Raw genomic sequence first — 20,952 nt, 5'->3', positions numbered from 1 at the left:
GATCCAGGATCCCATCCCGAGTCACCTATTGCATTTAGTTGTCCTGTTTCCTTTAGTGTGAAGCAGTTCCTTAGTGTTGTCCTGTCTTTCAGGACCTTGACATTTTTGAAGAGTACCCATCAGTTTGTCTAATGTTTCCTCCTGATTTATGCGTTTTTGGGTGCAGGAATACCTCAAAAGTGATGCCGTTTGTATTCTCCACTGCATTGTATCAGGAAGAATGTGATGTAAACTGTTTTCCCATCTGGCGATGTTAACTTCTGTCATTTGGCTAAGGTGGCGTCTACCAGCCTCCTCCACTGTAAAGTTAATTGGTACGTGTTTTGTACTTATGAGTTAAGAAGTAATATTTTGAGACTCCTATTGTAGGGCAGAGCTTTCTCTTCTCTCCATGAATTTGTTTATGTATGTATGTATATATGTATGTATGTATATCAGTGGGGAAATACTTACGGATTCCTATTTTATTCAGGGGTTCAAAGTCCATACTGACATCGAAATCCATTAGACTTGGCTCTTCTGTCCAATCTACTTCCTTGTTTTCTGCTATAGGATATTGTAGGCTCTTCTTGTATTTTCCCTGCCCTAGCCTTGGACTCAACCATTTCTCCAAGGAGACTTCATTCCTTTTGCTGAAAACAGTACTAAAAACTAAGTTCTGGGTCTTGGTGTGCCCATCGGTACTGGGGTGTTATTGTTGCTAAGCCTTCAAACAAGACAGAGCTGGGAACGAGCTGCATGCACACACACATCTATGTATCTGTCCACGTGTGTGCGTGCATTCCATCTCTACATACAGTAAAACCCACGCGTTCACATTGATACCTCTCATTCCAGTCCACCTTAGACTTACTCTCATCCTCTCCTTTCCCCTTTCTGTATTTCTGTATTTCCCTTCACTGATAGAGAAACCTGACTCTCAGCACACTTCGTGAATTTTTTTATTTGCACATCCCCCTCTGGTGTGTAACCAAACTCCTGGGCCTGTGGGGCGAAAGCTCATCCCCAGAGGTGTCTCTGCCCCATCCATTCCCATTCCAGTGCTGAAGGCCCTGGTAGAAATCTCAGTCCCCATGAAGAGGAAAAGAAAAGGAAAGGGAAAGAGGGAAGAAGGAGGAAAGACCAGTTAGAAAGCTTGGCTGCGGACTAGTCTCCCTTCCTTATTCTCCTTCTCAAGCAAGATGGGCAAGGAAAGCTCTGCCTGGAATAAGGGCAAGGGGCGGAGAGCATTACTCCTCTGAATTTTACTCTCAAACAATGCCCTAGGAGATCGTCCAGCAGTTTCATTATAGTTCCTTTCAAATGAATGATTTTGAAGATGAGTATTTAAAAAAAAAAAAGCTCCTTCCCCTTTATTACAGAACTGATACATATACATTATTGAACATGAAAAAATACAAAGAAGACATTTAAAAAATACAATTACCAACCATTTTCCCATCCAAAGGTAATCACTAAGCTTTTTGGTGTATCCTTCTCCCCGCCACCCAACTCTTTTAGTTTGCAAAATTTCAAACCCACAGCAAAGCTGCATTGATAGTACAATGAATATCTATCGACTAGTCACCTAGATTGACCAAGTGTTGTCATTTTGCTACATTTGACTTGTCTCTTTCTTTATATTAATATGTTTTATATTTTTCCACTTAGTCACTGGAAATTCAGTGGCAGACACTGTGGTAATTTATGTCTAAAAAACTTCAGTATGTTTGCTAAGAACAAGAATACTCTCCTACATAGCCACAGTACAGATGCTTCACTCTGAAAATGAAGCCGGGCACAGTGGCTCATGCCTGTACACCCAGCATTTGGGGAGGCCCAGGTGGGAGGATTGCTTGAGTGAGGAGTTTGAGACCAGCCTGGGTAACAAAGTGAGACCCCGTCTCCATAACAAATTTAAAATTAGCTGGGCATGGTGTTGTGTGCGGAGGTGGGAGGATCACTTGGGCTCAGGAGGTTGAGGCTGCACCCCAGCCTGGCCGACAGAGAGACTCTCTTGGGGGTAGGGGGTGAAGAACACTTCTCCAGTGATATTCTGTTCGTGTTTCATTTTCCCCAATTGTCAAACTAATGATGTCCTTGGTGCCATCACTGATGGTGTTAAATTTAATCACTTGGATGACCTGGCAGACCTCTCCATTGTAAAGTAAATTTCCATTTGTAAATTTCCCCTTTCAAATTTATAAGTAGTGTATAAGGTCACTGCTTTGAGACTGAAAATACCCTGTTCTCCAAAAGACTCTCACCAGTAATTAGATTTCACCTCTAAAAGAAACCTTCCTGTTTCTTCTTTTTAAAAAGAAATTTGAGAATCAGCATGAACTCATGGATTATGTTTTTACTCAGTATGTTATCATCTCTCCTGTCATTATTCATCCTGATGTTCAAATTGTCCCACAATTGGTCAGTGAGGTCCCTTCAACCTGGCGCCTCTACCCTTTTGCCATGTTGCCGTCACGTTTTGAGCCCTTATTTTACTTTACCACACACAATGCTTCAGGCTCACCTTGAAATTTTTGCCCCAGCCCCAGAAGCAGCTGTTTCTTCAACTTCATTTTAATGGGAAATGCTATTTAAAACTAGGATCTGAGGCTTACTTAGGTGAACTCATTGCTTACGAAGTGTCATTGCGTCTCGGCTTTTTTAGAGCTAGCAAACATATACAAAAAATATAAAACGATACAAATTAACTGATCCCTCTAATGCAGTCACCAAAGCTTTCTCCCTTCTTTCTTCCACGCTGGCTTCTTTCCCACCGCCCACCGTAGGCAGCCCCGGCTCTCGGTGACATGGATGTCTTTGTACTCATTCGCTCAGTCCCACAATCCACATACGAGTTTTGGACTTGTCTCCTTTCCTTGAAGAAAATCGCATTACACATACGCATCTACGTAGGCAAAGGTCCCCCTCTTTGTCCCCCTGGCTGACATTTTGGCTGGTGCACCTGCTCACTTCAGACGGAGCAGGAGAGCAAAGCGCGGGCCTGGGATCCAGGGAGCCTCCCAGGCCAGTCCTGCGGCCACGAGGGCGCCTCACCACCAGTCCAGGGCGGGGTCAGCGGACTCATAGGGCTGCAGCCAGGTGTCACTGTCGTTCTCTTCGGGGACGCACGTCCCTCTAACCTGCAGCGGACAGATGGTCAGGGGATCCGGACGTTCGCCGCCGTCGTGGGCCCTGGGCCTGAAGTAGGCACACAGCGCGTCCGAGAAGGTGTCGTGGAAGGTGAAGATGTGGGAGCCGTCGGACACGTTGAAGAAGGACAGCTTTCCCGCCTCGCAGTCCAGGAAGACGCCCAGGCGCCGTGGAGGCACGCGCAGGGTGAGCGCGACGCGGTGCGGAGCCAGGACGAAGTACTCGCAGCCGTTCCACAGCCCCAGCACCCAGTAGCCAGTCGCCGGGCTCAGGCGCACAGGCCCCGCGCGCGGCACCGCGGCCAGGCAGGCGCCCAGGAACCAGCGGCTGCGGCGGCCCACGTGCACCTCCCAGTAGTGGCGGCCCGCGGAGAATCGCTCCAGGCTCAGCGCGCACGTCTGCTCCGAGAACCGCTGCGGGTCGTTAAGCCCCGGGCCTGGCGGCGCCCGGCGGGAAGACACGCTCTTGCTATCCTCCGACACTTCCAGGCTAGGGTGCGCGGAGGCCGCATCCAGAGTCACATCCACTGCGCAGAGCCGCAGCGTTAGTGCCCGCCCAGGACGGTCTGGGGCCGTCCGTCTCTTCCCCAAGACGGACAAACCTCTAGTTTCTCTTGGTGGAATAATCAGTGAAATGAACCCCTTACTGCGACCCTCACCCCTGCAAACCCCCTCCCCAGGACTGAAGTGACACGTTGTAAGTCACTCCTGCGTGTTTGATAGTGACAAGGAATCCTGCCCTTTCTTGAATTCCATACCAGAGATAGCAAGGAAGTAGGCTGGTGGGAATGGGGCCATGTCCTCGTCAAGGGGAAGGACCTATGGGCTGTTTCTAGTTCCTGCTGGTGGCACCAACCTGTGTGACCTTGACATAATCAGGAGAGTCCTAAGCGTCATTTTACAGAAGTTTTTGGATTTTTTTTTTTTTTTTTTTTACATACAGTCCTTCAGAAAGTTTTAAAAAGGATTTTAAAAGGACCTTTGAGATCATCTAGTCCAGTGCCCCACATTTCAACACCCCATCCCATCTGACAGATGGGAACCTAGGGGACCCCTTCTGTCAGAGGTTCTGGGAGGTTGCTTATAAACTCTGCACTCTCGCCTGCAAATAGCCCCGAGCCAGATGGAAACAAACCTAGTGTAACCCCGAGGAGGGATGTGTTTGGGAGCTCACGTGTGCGTGTGTGTGCTCACGTGCGTGTGCATGCAACCACGCGTGTGTGTGCATACACATGCAGGCATATGTGTCGTGTGGCGTGTTTGCAAGTGTGCGTGTGTGTCTGTGTGTGCAGGCCCCATACTTGGCTCCCAGAAAGCCCCGACCTGTAACCTCAGATCTCCCCACCTCCCTTCTGTTTTAAGATCCAGCCAACCCAAAACACAAATCAGTTTCCTGGCTTCAGTTACCTGCATATTTTTGGGCTGCTCTCCACTCTGAAACCAAACAGAGAAGGAGAAAAAGGTCAGAAATCTCAGTCAGTAACTCTGGAACCTTAGCAAAGGCTCCAGATACATGAGGGATGCATGCAGCGTGAATGACCCCATTCCCACCATGACAACAGGTTTGAATTCAGGCTGGTCTTGGCGTTCACCATGTATTTTCCTGAGAAATTTTAGATCGAGTAGAGGCCTGTGTCATTGATACCAGAGCTACATGCAGGCTGAAATTCTGCTGGAAAAAGCAGGAGAATGGAGCATGTAGGTGAAGAGACTCTATAAGCAGCCTGGATGCCCTGAGACACAGAAGTGGAGCCTCAGACTCTGGCCAGGCTGTGCCCAGGAGGACCAGCTGAGCCTGACAGATCCCAAAGATGCCCTCTAGATGTCCTGTCTTTTCGTGACATGCCTCCATTCTTAATGTGAATCGATCTGAGTGGATTTCTGTTGTGTTTTATCTTGTTTTGTTTTGCAACCAAGATATCACCAAGTCGCAAAAGCAAAAGCAACACAAGACATTCTCAGAGTTCCAGATATTTACAGCAAGGCTTTGTTGCCCCAGTTTTGTGTCAGGATAACTGGTGAAGCTTTAAACACAATAGCTCTTGTGTGGAATATCTCAATTCTACAAAGATGTCGATTTTCCTTAAGTTTATCTGTAAGTTCAAAGCAATCCTATGTAAAACTCCTTTTTGGATTATTTGGGGAGATTTATGAATTTGTCCTAAAATTTATATTTTAAAGAGGTTCATTCACTTTAAAAAAGGAAGTGGAAATGGAGAAGGAAAACTTGTACTTTCAGATACTACAAAAGCCATAGCAGTAAAAACAATGATGTAATAGGTGGCCAATGGACAAACTCATATAGAGACAGGAATCCAATGTGCATCAAAGGTGGTTCCCCACATCAGTGGCAACCCTGTAATGGTGGAGTAAATGGCGTTGGTAAGCCCAACTCACTATATGGAAAAAAATCACAGGATTCTCACCCAACACCTCATAAAATGGCAAATTTTAGATGGATTAAAGATCAAATATAAAGATAGTAGAAAGGTTTTTGTAGTTACATAAAAAAAAAGAAATAGAAGAAAGTGTAAGAGAATATCTTTGTGACCTCAGTGTGAGGAAGGTTTTCTTCAATAAAACTTCAGAAATACAAACCATAAGGTAAAAAGGTGATGGATTACATTTTATCAAAATTAATAATTCCTTTTCAATAAGGGGAACTATGGACACAGCTAATGGCAGATGGCACAACAGAAGAAGGAATTCACAATGTTTACCCACGAAGGATTAATCTCTCTCTCTCTCTCACATACACACACATACACACACACACACACACACACACACACAGACATATAATATTCCTGTTAGTAATAAAAGACAGCAATCCCAAAAGCAAAATGGGTCAATGATACGAACTGGCAGTTTTCAGTAGAGGAAGCTCTCGAACCTACTAGCATATACGGAGATGCTCAATCTTCTCAGCATTCACAGGTGTGCAAACCTAAAGAACCATGAGCCATCACTTATCCCCATTGACTGGCAAACTTAGAAAGCTGGCTCAAGTGAGATGTGGGCACATGGAATGTCCCTGCATGGCTGGTGGCAGGATGATGACGCTGCCTTCAGGGCATCCCAGTATCCCCTTACCCCATGGGACACACCCACCATGGGCCAGCAATCCCCCTCCTAGTTATAGACCCCAGAGAGATCTCCACACAGGGCCATAAGGCAATGCGTTTGAGACTATGCATTCAGTGTTGTTGTGGAGTTAGAGGCAGCCTGGATACCTTCCCCAGGAGGGTGGCTGGCTAAAATGAAGCACTCTGTGGCAAGGAGGAAAAACAGACTGAATACACACGAGTGGCAGCGATGGACATTAAAGCATGGTGAACATGAGAAAAGCAAGGAACAGCACAGAACCATAAATGTCACTTACATGAACTAAGATGCATATGCATAAATCGATATTCACATTTTGCAAGAATATATACAAACTATATACATTAGACTGTCTGTATTATGGGTGAATAGAGGGAGGTATACAGAGAAGTATTTACATGTACAGCAACACACTCACGCCAGAACCATGAGTCTGTCTTGGAGGATGGGCACCAGGAGTCAAGGTAACTCTGATATGTAACCAGGATTGGAACTAGTGGTTTGCAGTACACTTAGTCCTCAGGACAGAGTATAACCTGTACCCAGTGACATAGATTAACACACGCTGTGTGAGGCCGCGGAATGCAACCAGAATGAAGCCCAATAGGTTCATCAGGGTGAGTTGGACCAGGGTGCTCAGACATAAATGAGGAAGAGTCAGAGAGAGATGGATTCCACTCACCAGCCTGGCCTTCAGCCCGTCTCCAGTCTGAAGCAACCAAGGGAAAACAGGAAATTAGCACATCAGGACCCCAAGCTTCCCTGCTCACACATCGCATCTTGCACCCACCGCGTCTCCTCTCCTCTCTCCCGCCACCCACACCGCCAGCAGGGGTCCTGCCTGAGCATCATACCTGGTTGAAAGATGAGAAGATATATCGGGAACCAGATGCAAAATGATGAATAAAGAGAAATATTTCTAAGAGGGTCACTTACCAAGCTCTTTCTGAAGCTTCTCTGCAAGCAGAACACACAAAGAAAACATAAGCCTGCAGATGGGTGGAACCATCTTCCCAAGACAGGCCACTGGGAAGAGCTTCCTCAGTCTTAAGCCATTGCTAATCATAGCTTCTTTTTTTTTTCCCCCGCAGCTTCATCTTTGCCCCTTCATTGCCCTCAAAAAGGAGGCCCACTTGCAGGACTCTTATGCCTCATCCTATCTTAGCTCAAAGGTAGAAATCTGCACAGGGCCTAGAAGGGGAACCAGATCTTAGTACTGACATGCCTCTTCCCAGAGTTCAGGTTGTTCCTTCTGTCTGAAATCACAAGCTTCCTGGGGGCAGAGCTCCTACGTAAGTTCAGGCACTGAGCGCAGCCTATGTGAGCCTCAGGGTCACTTACTGGGTACGTTATTTAAAGGACTGGAAGGACATCACACCCAATTATTTCCCCTGACCAAATACCAAGGACGCCAACATTTTGCTACTAAAAATGCATTCCTTTGATCTGTCCACCCAGTGTCAAGCTCTTTCAAAGGTAAATGCTCCTGGTAGAGGCATTTGTACTATAGTGTTATCACTTACAATTCAGACTATAGTGTGAATGACTTATTAGGGCTATTTTTTTTCATTCCCCTTGAAGGACTATGTAGACGGCAAGACAACCTTCCCCAACCTTACAGTTTCATCTGAATCGCACCCCAACCCCAACACCATAATGGCGTTTTCCTCCATTCCCCCTCCCTTGGGTTCACTCTCTCTTCCTCTCTGCAGAGACACATTCCACGGTTTCACATCTCTGAGTCCCTCTGGGGAGAAAAGTGAATCTGAGAAATTATTCCCATTTTGGTGCAAATTAAAGGTGTCACCCTTCCTAGTGCCATTTGCATTAAAAAGAGAAGGATATTTTAGGAAGATGAACCGAGACAGTAAACGTTTTATGACGGAATTTTAACTGAATTGTCTAATTTGCAGGGGAGGAGTTGGCAGGGTCTGTCCAGAGGGTCTCAGGCAGCTGCACAGCGGCAGGCAGCCACCCTTTCAGCCCCGTAGCAAGAGAAGAGGTGGAGGCTCACAGGGATGGTCTAGAATTAGACAGTTGCCAGCCGACTCTGTCCAAAGGGAGCCTCTCCTCCCACTGCACAGGCACAGGGGTCCACCCCACTGGCTGACAGGCAGCCCTATGGCCCTGCACCCAGAACTTACCCAGCTCTGCAGTGAGTTTCCCTAGAGAGAGAGAGAAAAAAAAAAAAAAGAAGAAAGGCTCTCAGATTGGGGAATGAGGCAGACAGAACAGATGGATGAACACTGAGGCCACACCTCCGATGTGGCACTCCCTCCCCCGGTGGTCTGGGGGCCCAGCTGGGCTGGACAGTGAGGCTCCAGGCAGGGGATGGGGAAGTGCCCACCCTTGGCTCCCCTTCTCCATAGGAGGGTGACCCAGCGCCCTCCCTCCTGCTAGTGTGAAAATAAATGTCGGAGCCTTCCAAATTTACTATGCCCAGGGGAAACATTAAGCCCTGGACACTGCGTCACATACCACGGCTGTTTTCTCTGGTGCCTGACCGCTGCTTCCTGACCTTGTGTTGAGGTGTTACCCATCAGCCCGACTCCCTGTGCTTCATGAAAACCTGGACGCAATGACGCTGGCAGCAGAGACCCCGGTCACTGCTCCCTCTGTACAGTGCAATGTTAAGCGAGCTCCGAGGGTGTAATCAACAGCAGCCAATCAACCCTGGCACCGTACACTAACCTCTGTGTGGAGGATGCAACTGTTCAGCACCTCCGCTTTTGCCCCTGTGAACAATCTTCCCTTTTCCCCACCGAGGGCGCTGATCGCCGTTCCCGGGGGCCGCCCTGACACCTTGCGCTGGAACAAACCCTTGTCATGGGGTCCAGAGCCTTGGATTTACTGTACTGCGGGTCGGCACTTCGGGAGGTGGGTGCAGAGCGCCCTGTCCCCGCTCACCTTCTCTCTTCTCGGCCTCCTTCTTCAGCTTTTCTGAAGGGAAAACGGGAGGGGAGAGGGCTGAGTGTGCGCCCCCCGCTCTTTCCAGGCCCCCTTCCCGCGCCGCGTCCTGGGAGGAGGCGCCCCCGTGGCCCCGGGGTCCAGGACCGGCCGGGCGCCCCTCCCCGCCCCACTGCCCCCGAGCACAGCCCGCAGGGGCGGGCGGCCCCGCGCAGGTACCTTGGCATCTCCGCCGCTGCTGGAGGACGCCCAGCGCCAGCCCCGCGAGGACCGCCAGCAGCGCCGCCAGGGCCCCGACGAAAGCGCCCTTCCACGGAGAGGCTCCGGGGGAAAACACGTCTGCAAAACACCCCCGGAGCTGTCTCGATTCAGGCGCCACTGAACACCGAGACACAAGCCCGGCCTGCCCGCTGCGCGCCGGAAAACCTCCCGAGGGACCTTCGCGGGCAGCCGTGGGTGAAATGCGCGTGGGGCGGCCGCCCGGAGCTCTGGAGGTGGGAGCCGAGCGCGCTCTGCGGACGGGGCCAGGGCGAGCTGCAGCGTGTGCGGGAGGGAACCGGCGCCCCAGTCCCGCTCAAGGCTTCTGCGGCCACGCGCTGCCCTCGCTCGGCTCCTTCCCACTCTTGCCCCACGTCAGAAGGCGGGAGGGTCCTCGGGGCTTGGCAGGCGCTGCACGTGCAGAGGGCTCCTGCTCTGCGCCCGCGCAGTCTAGTCCACAACTCGTCTCCTCGCTTGTTTGCAAACATTCGGCTTCTACCTTGGTTCTTACCACGCTTTTGGAAGAAGTGAGAACGAAACCACCTGCGCGTGGCCTCGAGCTCCCACCTCCCTCCCGGCTCCCCAGGGAGGACCCGCCCCGAGGCCGGACGAGGCCGGAGGCAGCGCCTACAGCACCAGCCAGTGCAGAACGCATTGGCCTTTCACAAACGCTGCGGCAGTTTAATTAGCGTAACTTTTTGTCTGTCGTCTAATTATTAGAAAATGGTTCTTTGATCTCAGATCTTTAAAAAATATTCTTTTTTTATTGTAGTAAAATATACGTAACATTTCCCATCTTAACCGTTTTTAAGTGTACAATTCAGGGGCGTAAGTGTATTCACCATGTCTGAATTCCAACTTTGAATTCCAATAACATGGTACAAGAGAGCTTGCTTCTCCGTAGCTCCATCAACAGCCCGTGGAAGAGCTTTTGAAATTTTGTGTCTGACAGTTAAAAAAAAAATTGCATTTTAACATAGCCTTGATTTGCCTTTCTCTCACTAAGCGTAAGGCCCCACTACTTTCGGCCTGCTTCATTCATTTTTCTCTACAGTACCTACCACCTTCTTTTTTTTTTTTTTTTTTTTTTTTTTTGAGACAGAGTCTCACTCTGTCGCCCAGATCTCAGCTCACTGCAACCTCTGCCCCTCGGGTTCAAGCGGTTTTCCTGCTTCAGCCTCCCAAGTAGCTGGGATTACAGGCGCCTGCCACCACGCCCAGCTAATTTTTGTATTTTCAGTAGAGATGCGGTTTCAGCATCTTGGCCAGGCTGGTCTTGAACCCCTGACCTCATGATCCACCCGCCTTGGCCTCCCAAAGTGCTGAGATTACAGGTGTGAGCCACTGTGCCCGGCCGCACCTACCACCTTCTAACTTGATGTGACAAGATGCACTTCTTTTGCTTATTGTCTGTATCTTCCACTGGCATGGGACGTGAGGGTAGGGACTGGGGTCACATTGCGGAAACTCAATAAATACTGTTTGGGAGATAGCATGATGAATCTATTGGCTCCCATGATGGCCTCTGATGAGCAGAGTTTTGGGTTTTAGTGTGTGGCCTTAGGCACAGAAAGGTGGGCTCTCTGGGGCCTCCCTCACTGACTGTTTGGGGTCTCAGCAGTGTTCTTAGTGTGTTCCTAATATCCAAGTTACTGACTTTTCAGGTGTCAAGGCCAACACACCCTATACGCAGACAGGCGCAATACCATTGTGTCTTTATAGACTGCCTTTGGGCCAATGTGTATGTAGACGTGAGGACTAGGAAGACGGGTGTGAGCTGACAACCACTGACCTGCTATCTGGACCACGAACTCTTTCTTCTGGTTCAAGAGGAGATTCTGGATGGAGAGGGACACATTGCTGAAGGCTCCCTCTCGGACAACCACAGATGTTTCCAGACTGAACAGGCCCTGGGTATCCCAGACGATGGCTTCAAACTCGGGAGGCAGGCACTGTCCCTGGTGGTCTCTCCACTGAGCCTTAGGCTTGGGATACCAGCCACTGGATCTGAGCCTCAGCTGAATGCCTCCTTCCTTGAAGCCCTCAAGGGAGAGGTGAGGGTCTGAGCCCAGCCCTGGCGGAGGCAGGAGGAGTGGGAAAGATCAGGGTCCTTCCGAGAAATCACGCATAAAGTTCATGCCACTGTTCACCATTTGTAGTCACCATAAAGCATTATGAAGTGTGGCTGCTATTAAGACATGTGTGGGCTTGCAGCTCCCCACCCATGGACTGGAAATAACAGTCTAAGTCAGTGGTAGCATGTAGGGACAATAATACCCCTGAGGGACATTTGGAAATGTGAAAGGGGTCATTGGGGGGGGGAAGGACTCCTGGCATTTAATCATATTAGGCAAGGGACAGTTTCCTAGAATGAAGAATAGCACCACCCTAAATTCTAATACATTAGAGTTGTGACTCTTCTCTTTTTCTTGAATCCCCCCAGAGCTCCAGTGCCTGCATCATACACACTCCTTTATCTCTCCATCCTTGTGGAACTAGCATTATATTTTGAGTATGCAAAACATTAATGTGGTTTAAATGCCAATGCTGTATAGAAATGTATATCAGGAAAAAAAACTCCATCCTTTCCATGTCATCACACCTCACCCTAGGTAACCAATTTCATTAATTTCTTGTTTATCCTTCCCATGTTCCTTTTTGCAATGTTTCTCCTTCTTTCTTACACATGCAAGTATATATTATTGAACCTTGCATTTTAATTTTCTCTCTTAACAACACTAGAAATCACTCTGCATCCATTCAGAGACCACCTCATCATTGTTTCAGATGCATACTACATCATATAGATTACTCCATTGGGTGGATAGAGCATACTCAGCTTTTATGCTTAGATATTTAGGTAGTTTCCACTATTTTGCAATTGTTTTTAAAAAGTTTTACAAAGATTAAACTCATACATATGCTTTTCTCATATTGGAGGGGTCGGAGGTGGCGTAAGTTCCTGGAGGTGGGATTGCTGTGTCAGAGGGTAGACACACAGCTAGTCCTCTTAAGTGTTGCCAAATTCCCCTGTTCTGGAGCTTTCCAACTTTGAATTCCACTAACATGGTACAGGAGAGCTTGCTTCTCCGTAGCTCTATCAACAGCACGTGGAAGAGCTTTTGAAATTTTGCTAGTCTGACAGTTAAAAATAAATTGCATTTTGATGTAGCTTTGATTTGCCTTTCTCTCCCTATGAGTAATTTTGTTACTCATAATATATTATATATAATATATAACATTTTATATTTTATATATGCATAAATTTTATAATTTATAAATATTACATAATATATAATATGATATATAAATAAATAGATGATATATTATATATAAATATATATGATATACAACATATATCATATACATATATATTTTTTGAGACAGTTGTCGCCCAGGCTGGAGTGCAGTGGCAAGTGAAGCTCACTGCAGCCAGATCCTTCCACCTTGCCCCCCTGAGTAGCTGGGACTACAGGCACGCACCACCACACCTGGCTAAGAGATGGGGTCTCCCTTTGTTGCCCGGGCTGGTCTCGAACTCTGGGGCTCGAGTGACCTGCTTGCCTCGGTCTCGCAAAGTGCTGGGATTAAGCCTGCGCTCAAGGCTTGAGCCACTGTGCCCAGCCTTTTCATATGTTTAAGGGCTGTTTGTGTATGTTTTGGTGAACTGTTTGTTTTGTTTGTTCATTTGAGAATGGACCTATCCATCAGCTTTTATGTTTTTAAAAATTACCAACATTCTTCCATTCTCTGTGACTCTACCTTTACTCGGGCAAAGCACTTGTGTCTCCCTCTCCCCTGCAGGGCCTTAGGTCAGTCCACGCACCTGCTACCTCCAGTTCCCAGAGAGCTTCGCCAGAGAAGTTGTTGGAGAGGAAGCGGCAGCCATACATGCCCTCGTCGGAGGGGACGACGCTGTGAAGCTGCAGGATCACGCTGCCGTAGGCGATGTAGTCCTTGACCAACTTGGTCCTGTTCCGGAACGCCTCCATCTGCCTGCCAGGGAGCTCCTGCTGCTCCTGGTACAGGTGCACCACGTCTGAGGTGTGGCTCCGGAACCAGCGGATCTCCATGTGCTGGGCATCCAGCTGTGGCCATAGGTGGCACGGGAGCTCCACCTCCTCCCCGACGAGAGCCAGGATGGGATACTCAGGGCCTACCACCTTGACCTCTAGGATGACAAATCAGAACAAGCAAAAGCAACCCTCATCCAATTATAAAAAAGTTATCACACCCCTTTACAGCTGAGGAATCTACAGCAAGCCATGCAAACAAGAAAAGTGAGATCCCCTACAGGACAACTGGCCTGGATCCTTGAACAAGTAATTTTTTGAAAAAATGTGAGTGCACAATTAAACAAATACACAGATGACATCACAACCAGATTTGTGGTGCTGAGCTGGTAACTGGTTTCATCCAATCAGGTACAAATGTTATTTTGGGGACAATTATGTAAATATGACCAAAGCATGAAGTAAAATGGAATCTTTGATCCAAAAAGCAAGTTTCAAAATAATCTGTACAATATTATCTTAAGTAAAAACATGTATTTGCATAAATATGCAGAGAAAAATATCTGAAAGGAGACACCAAATTGCTGATGGTGGTAATTTCTGCATGATGAGAATAGATATTTTCTTATTTTTGTTTGTCTGATTTTCCGAGTTTAAAAAATAATTCACATGTACAGGTTCTACAAAGGATATCAAAAATCATCTACGAGGGTTCCCTGCTCCACAGGTTTTCTTATCAAAAGGTCAACCAAATCCTTCCGTTGAGACTTATTTGTTGGGCTCTTTCGTTTGATCACCCTCCTCTTTGAAGGCTTCTTTATGGGACCTTTCTGCTCCCTTTGGTCTGGTCTGGTCTGCAGTTCCCATGAGGGTCACTGTTCCTGCGCAGGTCTTCCACATGCACAGTTTCCTGCCACCCCACAGGCACTCCCTCTTCTCTCTGGCCTCTGTACCTCTCCTCTCCTTTCTTTCCAAGTTCAGCTGAAAGCATCCCAAAGCTCTCTTGTCATGGACCCCCCTGTCCCGCACTTGGCCCACAGGAAATGTAGGGACCTTCCTTTGTAGGCCCCTCATTGCCGGCTGGGTGAATATCCAATACCCTTCTGACAAGTTTCCCTCTCCAAGTTCTCTCCAGCTGTCCCTCCACACACCGATGTCTGGCTGTTTCCCTGGGCACACCCTACCTCAGCTTATCCCCTACCTGTCATCTTCCTGGAGAATGTACATCCTGCAAGCCTCTGCTCAAACTATATTCCCTCTCTATGGCTCTCCTCAGCTTTCTGGGAACAAATCATTGCTCTTAGCTGTGCTCCCAAAGTCTTTGGACACAAATCTCTCTCCCTCTCTGTCTCTCTCTCTCTCTCTCTCCCATCCCCCCTCTCTCTCTTTCTCTCAGCCATGGTCACATAAATGGACAGCCATTTATGCCACATCCACACCCCTCCCTTGACTACAGAGAGCTGAAGACCTGGGCTATGCTGCGGTCACCCCAGTATTCCTGGTTTCCAGTCCAGGAAATTAGGAAATCACCTTTGAATTATTAGTTTACACCCTCTGTTGGCTACATCTTTCATAAGAGAAGATTTGCAAGAGGTAAAGTTAAAAACGTGTATCAATGGGTTCAGCACAAACACAGGCCAATGAGTTTCCTGGCACCCTCTCACTCGGCTCCCTGCTATGCCTGCGGATTTCGGAGTGCTGGGAAGTGTGCAAGAGGCAGTGGGAGCTGGAGAGACGGTGGAGGAACACTACAGGCTGGATAATGCTCAGGCGTAGTGTTTCTTTAACAACCAGGATGGAAGTCCTTTTTGTATTTTAGCATCTGGCACTCCCTGGTCTGTTCTAAGATCTTATCCCTGGGGAGCACCTGGCAGGAGGGGTGGCATTCATGTCCTGGCTGGCTGGGCTGCGGATCAGACACAATACCTGAGTTGGGCTCCCCAGGCGAAAGGAGGAGGAGGTGCATGAGGAAGACTAGACTGCTGGTCAGAGATACTGGCTTCAAGAAGTCCGGGGAGACTGGGAAATCCACCATCTCTCGTCAGCAGTGGGGGCCACCTGGAGAGGGACAAAGGGATGCTGGAGCGATGTGCAGAGGTGGGGGGAGCTGGAACTCACTCCATCAGACCTGAAGTCAGTTGTGACCTCAGTTATTTTTGTCTTGCTCTTAAATTCCTGACAAGCCTCAGTGCTTGACTTCTTTAGCCGGATGTGAGAGCTGCTTCTAATTTTTCCAGGGGACACTGTTAATGGCATCCCTGGCCTTGCTCAGGTTCACAGAGCTGTAAGGGGACAAGGCTGAAGGGTCCCAGAGGAAGCAGCTTCTGTGCTTATTGTTTAGAGACAGGAATAGAGTCACACAATGTGTGGGGGCTTAGTGCCCCCCTGCCACGTTTCTGGGCTTAGCAACTTTGCTCGAACAAAGGGCAATCTCTGAAGATCTCAGATGCATTTTCATTCTCCCTGCCTCACCACCACCAACCCAACCTTCGTCCCACTTCCCTTTGGTCTGGAACACTGGGTCCACAACACAGAGGAACAAACACAGAGTTCTGCTCTCTCAGAAGTGGAGTGCATGCAGGTGGCTGCCTGCCAGCCCCAGCGTCATCCTGGGACACTTTCCTCCAGGCCTGGGACCTTGAGTTGTGCCTTCAGGAGGTGAGCTGGTAACTGTCTCTGTCGAGAGCATCTTGGGGGCCACAGTGATGGAGTCATCCCATCTAGCCACCCCTTCCTCATCTGTGACCCAGGAGGCCCAGACCCAGCCCAGGCGAGGGCTGCCCCCTCACTCTTGATGCTCTGCTCCCTTGGGCGCCACTAATGACTCAAGGCCAGAGAGTGTGTTGCAGCCAGTGAGTCTGGAGATACACAAAACTCTCCATATTTCTCTTGCATTTAATTGTGCAAGATTTTAGGCAGATTTTGTAATTGGCTGGACCTAAATCTCTGCCTGAACCATGGAAGAAACCAGTGCCCACTCCCATGGGTTGCTGGGAGCTCTTGAAATCAAAGTCAGCACCCCCTTCCCCTCTGCCTTGCAAATGTCCACACACTGTCTTCATCCGGGGACTGCACCCCTTGTCTTTCACTGTATCACAGTGCCCTTGTTGGGGAAGGCCATGGTGGGCTCCTCTGTCCAGCCCTCTCTGTCTCCCCATCTGCCCCCATGGCTTGGCCTTTCTTCTTACACCTTGGCATGGCAGGTGTTTCTGGTGTCCTGTGGCTGCAAGACACGGGCCACGCTGTCAGCAACGCCACCAGCAGGTGTGAAGGAAGGACTTTCAAAGCTGCTGGGCCGTGTAGTGGCCAAAGGATCACGGGGGTGTGCAGGGTGAGTTAATGAGGTGGTAGAGGCTTCCCAGGGACCCTTAGGCTGGGAGGGACCCGGGTAGGCAGGAATACAAGGGAAGAGGGGTGGCCCGTGAGGCTCCTGGGCTGATGGCCCTGTCTCCTAGAGCTGAAATTGAGGGGACAAACAGAGGACAGGTTGGGACAGCTCCAGGTGTGTTTCAAGAAGGTCTCAAGGACAGGAGGTGGGGTCCCCCTGAGGCGGGGCCGTGTTGACAGCTCTCAGTTATTGGAATCCGATTCACACAATGACATGGGCAGAGGCCTTGGGCAAGGTCCAGGCTCTGGCTGGACAGTCCGGACTCTCACCCTCGGTGGCTACTGGTGGAAGCCTCTCTGTGACAGGTGGGGAAGCTGCAAGGAAGGGTTCTCGCAAAGGGGTCTACACTGGCTGTGCAGCTTCTCACCCTCTCTTCTGTTCCTTTCTCTTTTCCTTTATGCTTCAGTCTTTTCTTCTGGATTCTAGACACAGGTTAGAGCCCTATGACAGCAAAGCCAGGAGGGGCATGTCAGTGTCCAGCTAGTGCCTTCCAAAACCAAGCGGGGCTCAGAGTGTGTTTGTGCATCCATCTAGGTGGGCTGGGTTCTGGGGAATTAGTCGAGGTTGTGTTAGGTTGTGACACAGGTCCCCTCATAAGGTAGTAATGGGGCGTGAGACAGGTCCCATAGCTGGCCTCCTCGCAGAGGAACACTGGTTCCAATTTCCCTGGGCTGGGGGCAGGCTGCCACCTCCCGGGGACAGGGGATTGGGGCAGGATGTTCCAGAACCATGGAAGTGCTAGAGGGACCTCCGTTCTCTGTTGTGATACACCCGTGTGATTTCCATCATGGATGCTTCAGGGGAGGAGGATTGTAGACACACACACAGACACACACACACACACACACACGTGCTCATGGTAATAAAAACAAACATGCATTGGGTACTTCCTATCTATCAGGCACTTATCTATACCTCAAGTATTATTAATATTTTTATTATTATCATTACTAATAGGTCCAAATCATAGCTAAGGAAACGGAGGCCGGGGAGCTGAGTGACTTGCTCTGACCCACAGTGGGTGAGAGGTGGAGGGGGTTCCATCCCCACTGTCCGGTTCCAGAGCCACGCTCTGTGCTTCTCGAATTCAGATTCGTCACCAGCTGTGTCGTGTGTCTGGGAACACCCTTCAGTCATTCCTGTTACCCAAAACCATGACCGTCTGAGGAACCAGCTGGCCACAGACCAAACACTCACCCTAACCTGCCATCACACAGAGACACTGAAGAAGCGACCGGCTCACAGGGTGCCAGCCACAAAACCAACCAACCAACCAACTAATGAATAAAAACTTTAAAATCCCACTGCCAGATAAAACAACTTAAAACTGAGGTCTCCCTAAGACTTTGTCAAGAGCATCTTCTCAGCCAGGAGGGACATGTACCTGGTCCCTTTGCTCCCAGCACTCAAGGGTATCATCTTGAAAGCCTTTAGTCAGAGAGAGATGGTCTGGCAAATTCCTGAAGGAAAAAATCAGCGACTACTGAACAGCACCCTCCTCCCTGTTTGCTGCCCCGAGTCCGCCCTTTCTGACCTCACTCTCCAGTTAAGGATCGAGGATGTGCAATCTGTACTTGAAGTTCAAGTCCCCTCCTTGAAGGAAACACTTTCCACTCTCTGCTATTTTGATTACAGTGTAAATTGATTTCAGGTTCTATTCCTGGTGAGGCGTTTTTGCCTGGGGAAGGAGTAAGGGACTGGACGCATGGGGGAGATCGAAATCCGGTGTGCGCAAGGACCACCAAGGGATCCTCCAGCTGCAGCTGAGCTCCAGCGGTGCGCACCTGCTCCTTGTCCTCCAGGAGCCACGGGCTGCTCCCTCCAGAAGGCACAGGGAGAAATAAGTGTCCTGAGAAATGTCACCACCTGCACCCAGCAAAAGCCCATTTCTTTCTTCTCCTTCTCTTTTTATTTTTATTTTTTTCTTCTTGCTCTCTCACTGCCCCCAGCCCACCCCATTCCTGTTCTCTCCTCCTGCACCTGCAATTCCTAAACAACCCTGACATTATTTTGATTTCCGGTCCCTCCGTCTTGAGTCTGTCTTTAAAGATGAGTACTTTTTGCTTTGCTACTGTTTTTTTTGTTTTTTTTTTAGATAATTTATTGTTAAATGAAGAACTTTAAAGCAAAATGCAGTGGGACAGATGTCAAAGGCAAGTTGAAAACATAATTTCTGTCGAATAGTATTCTGGATTTCCGAAGATTAGGCACAAGAAAAGCTTCGAATGAAAGGTACTTACTCAAGCTAAGTCTTTTTAAAAGGTCTGTATTTGAAAGGAAAACAACTTTTAACTAAAAATATAAATCATTCTTATTACATGAAAACCGTAATTTAAGAGACTGAGAAAAAAGCTTTTTGATTCACAAATAAACAGCATCTCCCTAATACACTTTGGAATGTTTGTTTTTAATCAGTGACTCTTAAAAATCACTGCTTCCACCTGACAAACTCACGTGAATCACTACGGATTGATGTCCTCTGATCCACCCTGAAATGTCCCATTTTTCTCTACACACGTCCTTTTCTGCAACTTTCAGCAAAGCAAGATTAGAGAAAAAGAGCATTAGAAAGAGCCTCAGCTGATTCCCTGGTGATTAACTTAACAAAATAAAACCTGCTTTTCCGTTTGCATTACACATTCACAATCTCTCTCTTACTTACTATACTGGTGTATTTCAGATTCTGTCCACACATATAATTATTTGCCTGAACTTAACACTGTCTTCCTGACAAAAAGGTAAATCTCCCAAGGACATCTCCGAACCTGGCAGTGTCCAAAGGCCACATCCTCCCACAGGACTCCCTCGCCTGCCATGTAGCTGTTGGTGTTGCCCTGAGCGGTCCCAGGGTCTCTACGGGGTAGAGTAAGACGTTGGGGATTCCCCAACATAATTTTAAGACTACGTTTAACACTTACATGACCACATTAGGAAACCCGGGAGGAAAATCCATTTTTATTAATAAATGCCGTGTCACTTGCTCTCCCAAACACAGGAGGCATTTTTTGCCCTGCATGTGTGTGAGGAGACTATGGAGTCCCAGAGCAGAAAACTTCTACAGTAATAAAGTACAGAAATTATCCCTGAAAGTATAGTCTTTGCTTTGCTACTTCTGTAAGCTGTGGAACTGGTGAATTTTGCCTGTCTTCTATCCTCCACTCCCCCAGCTGCAAGTCCCCAGGTGTCAGTGGGGCCTTGGCCCTCTCCCACTGGCCTCCCTGGCACCCCTGCAATGCCCTTGCCACCGGCAGACCCCAGCTAGTGCCCACTGCCTGCACTGGTTCGATTTCAACAGGTCCACAAGAGGATTTCCACCTTCTTAGTCTCTATGGAAGATGGACTGCCCCAACAAGGGAACTGCCATGAGGCTTGAAATGTTTTTCATCTGGTGAGGGGCAATGGGATGTATCAGGATCCTGCCTCCTGAGATGGGACCTACCTAAACAGGCATGGACATCTCCTCTTGGCCACACTTGGAACGTCCCATGCTGCAGCCAAGCTCAGATAATAAAATGCTGCCACTAATTGTATGCCCTCCCAAAGCCTCCCACCTTCATTTTCTGATTGCCATTTCTGAAAAGTGGAGGTGTAGGCAGCTGTTGAGAATGAGCCACTTACCTGTCAGGTAGCAGCAAAACGTCTGCAATGGTAGATGAGTCCTGGTGATCTCACTGCCTCTGCAAAGGGTGATGATTGCTGTGAAGTGTCTTGGTCCTAGATGCTAAGATTCCGTAGACGTGGACTGGCAGCTGAGCTCCAGAGGCCAAGGTATGTGGGAGAATTATTTATCCATCTTCCTCCCAAAGATATATGCTGTTTGCTCTGCCCTTTGCTATGAAAACCAAGGTGGATAGAACAAAACAAGGAAGTCATCACATCCTGTCTCTGAGAAAAATCTTGAATTCCCATATAAAATGTCTCTCCAGGGTCACAGAAGGAGGGGAAAGGTATCTGAGAGCTTTGTAGACAGTGACAGCTGCAGAGGCTCAAAGTGGGGAGAAAGGGCTCCAGCTGGGTGCCGGGTCTTTGTGCCGGTGAAGCTGGGACTCCTGCGGGAGACAGGGTGGCAGTCCCCGAACAGTGAAAGAGAGTAGACTGTAAACTCCACTAACTAAGCATGAGGAAGGGGCTGATGCCCAGTTTTTAACCC

General features: G+C 48.6%; 1 protein-coding gene across 1 annotated transcript; it reads right to left on the bottom strand.

Moving 5' to 3' along the window:
• Positions 1-2,324: 2,324 nt before the first annotated feature.
• BTNL9 (butyrophilin-like 9) lies at positions 2,325-20,626 on the bottom strand. The gene is made up of 11 exons (XM_011951718.1): positions 20,421-20,626; positions 15,341-15,472; positions 13,228-13,572; positions 11,194-11,475; positions 9,363-9,482; positions 9,144-9,176; positions 8,381-8,401; positions 7,173-7,193; positions 6,919-6,945; positions 4,539-4,565; positions 2,325-3,658 (listed from the first exon to the last, which is right to left on the bottom strand). The coding sequence occupies exons 2-11, from the start codon at positions 15,447-15,449 to the stop codon at positions 3,033-3,035; spliced, it is 1,611 nt and encodes a 536-aa protein (XP_011807108.1). The 5' UTR covers positions 15,450-15,472; positions 20,421-20,626; the 3' UTR covers positions 2,325-3,032.
• Between the last annotated feature and the right edge of the window lie 326 nt (positions 20,627-20,952).

The sequence above is a fragment of the Colobus angolensis genome, unplaced genomic scaffold, assembly GCF_000951035.1.
Source record: "Colobus angolensis palliatus isolate OR3802 unplaced genomic scaffold, Cang.pa_1.0 Scaffold325, whole genome shotgun sequence".
NCBI classification, from domain to species: Eukaryota; Metazoa; Chordata; class Mammalia; order Primates; family Cercopithecidae; genus Colobus; species Colobus angolensis.
The sequence above is the reverse complement of the archived record's forward strand: the minus strand, read 5'-3'. Positions and strand labels throughout refer to the sequence as shown.

Excerpts from the sequence above, each read along its gene's own strand:
- BTNL9 (XM_011951718.1), bottom strand. The coding sequence starts at position 15,449 with ATGGTGGATTTCCCAGTCTCCCCGGACTTCTTGAAGCCAGTATCTCTG. Across the intron at positions 9,483-11,193 it reads GTTCGTGGTCCAGATAGCAG|ACGTGTTTTCCCCCGGAGCC; the intron begins GTCAGTGGTTGT and ends GGTGTTTTGCAG. Across the intron at positions 6,946-7,172 it reads GAAGCTTCAGAAAGAGCTTG|ACTGGAGACGGGCTGAAGGC; the intron begins GTAAGTGACCCT and ends TGGTTGCTTCAG.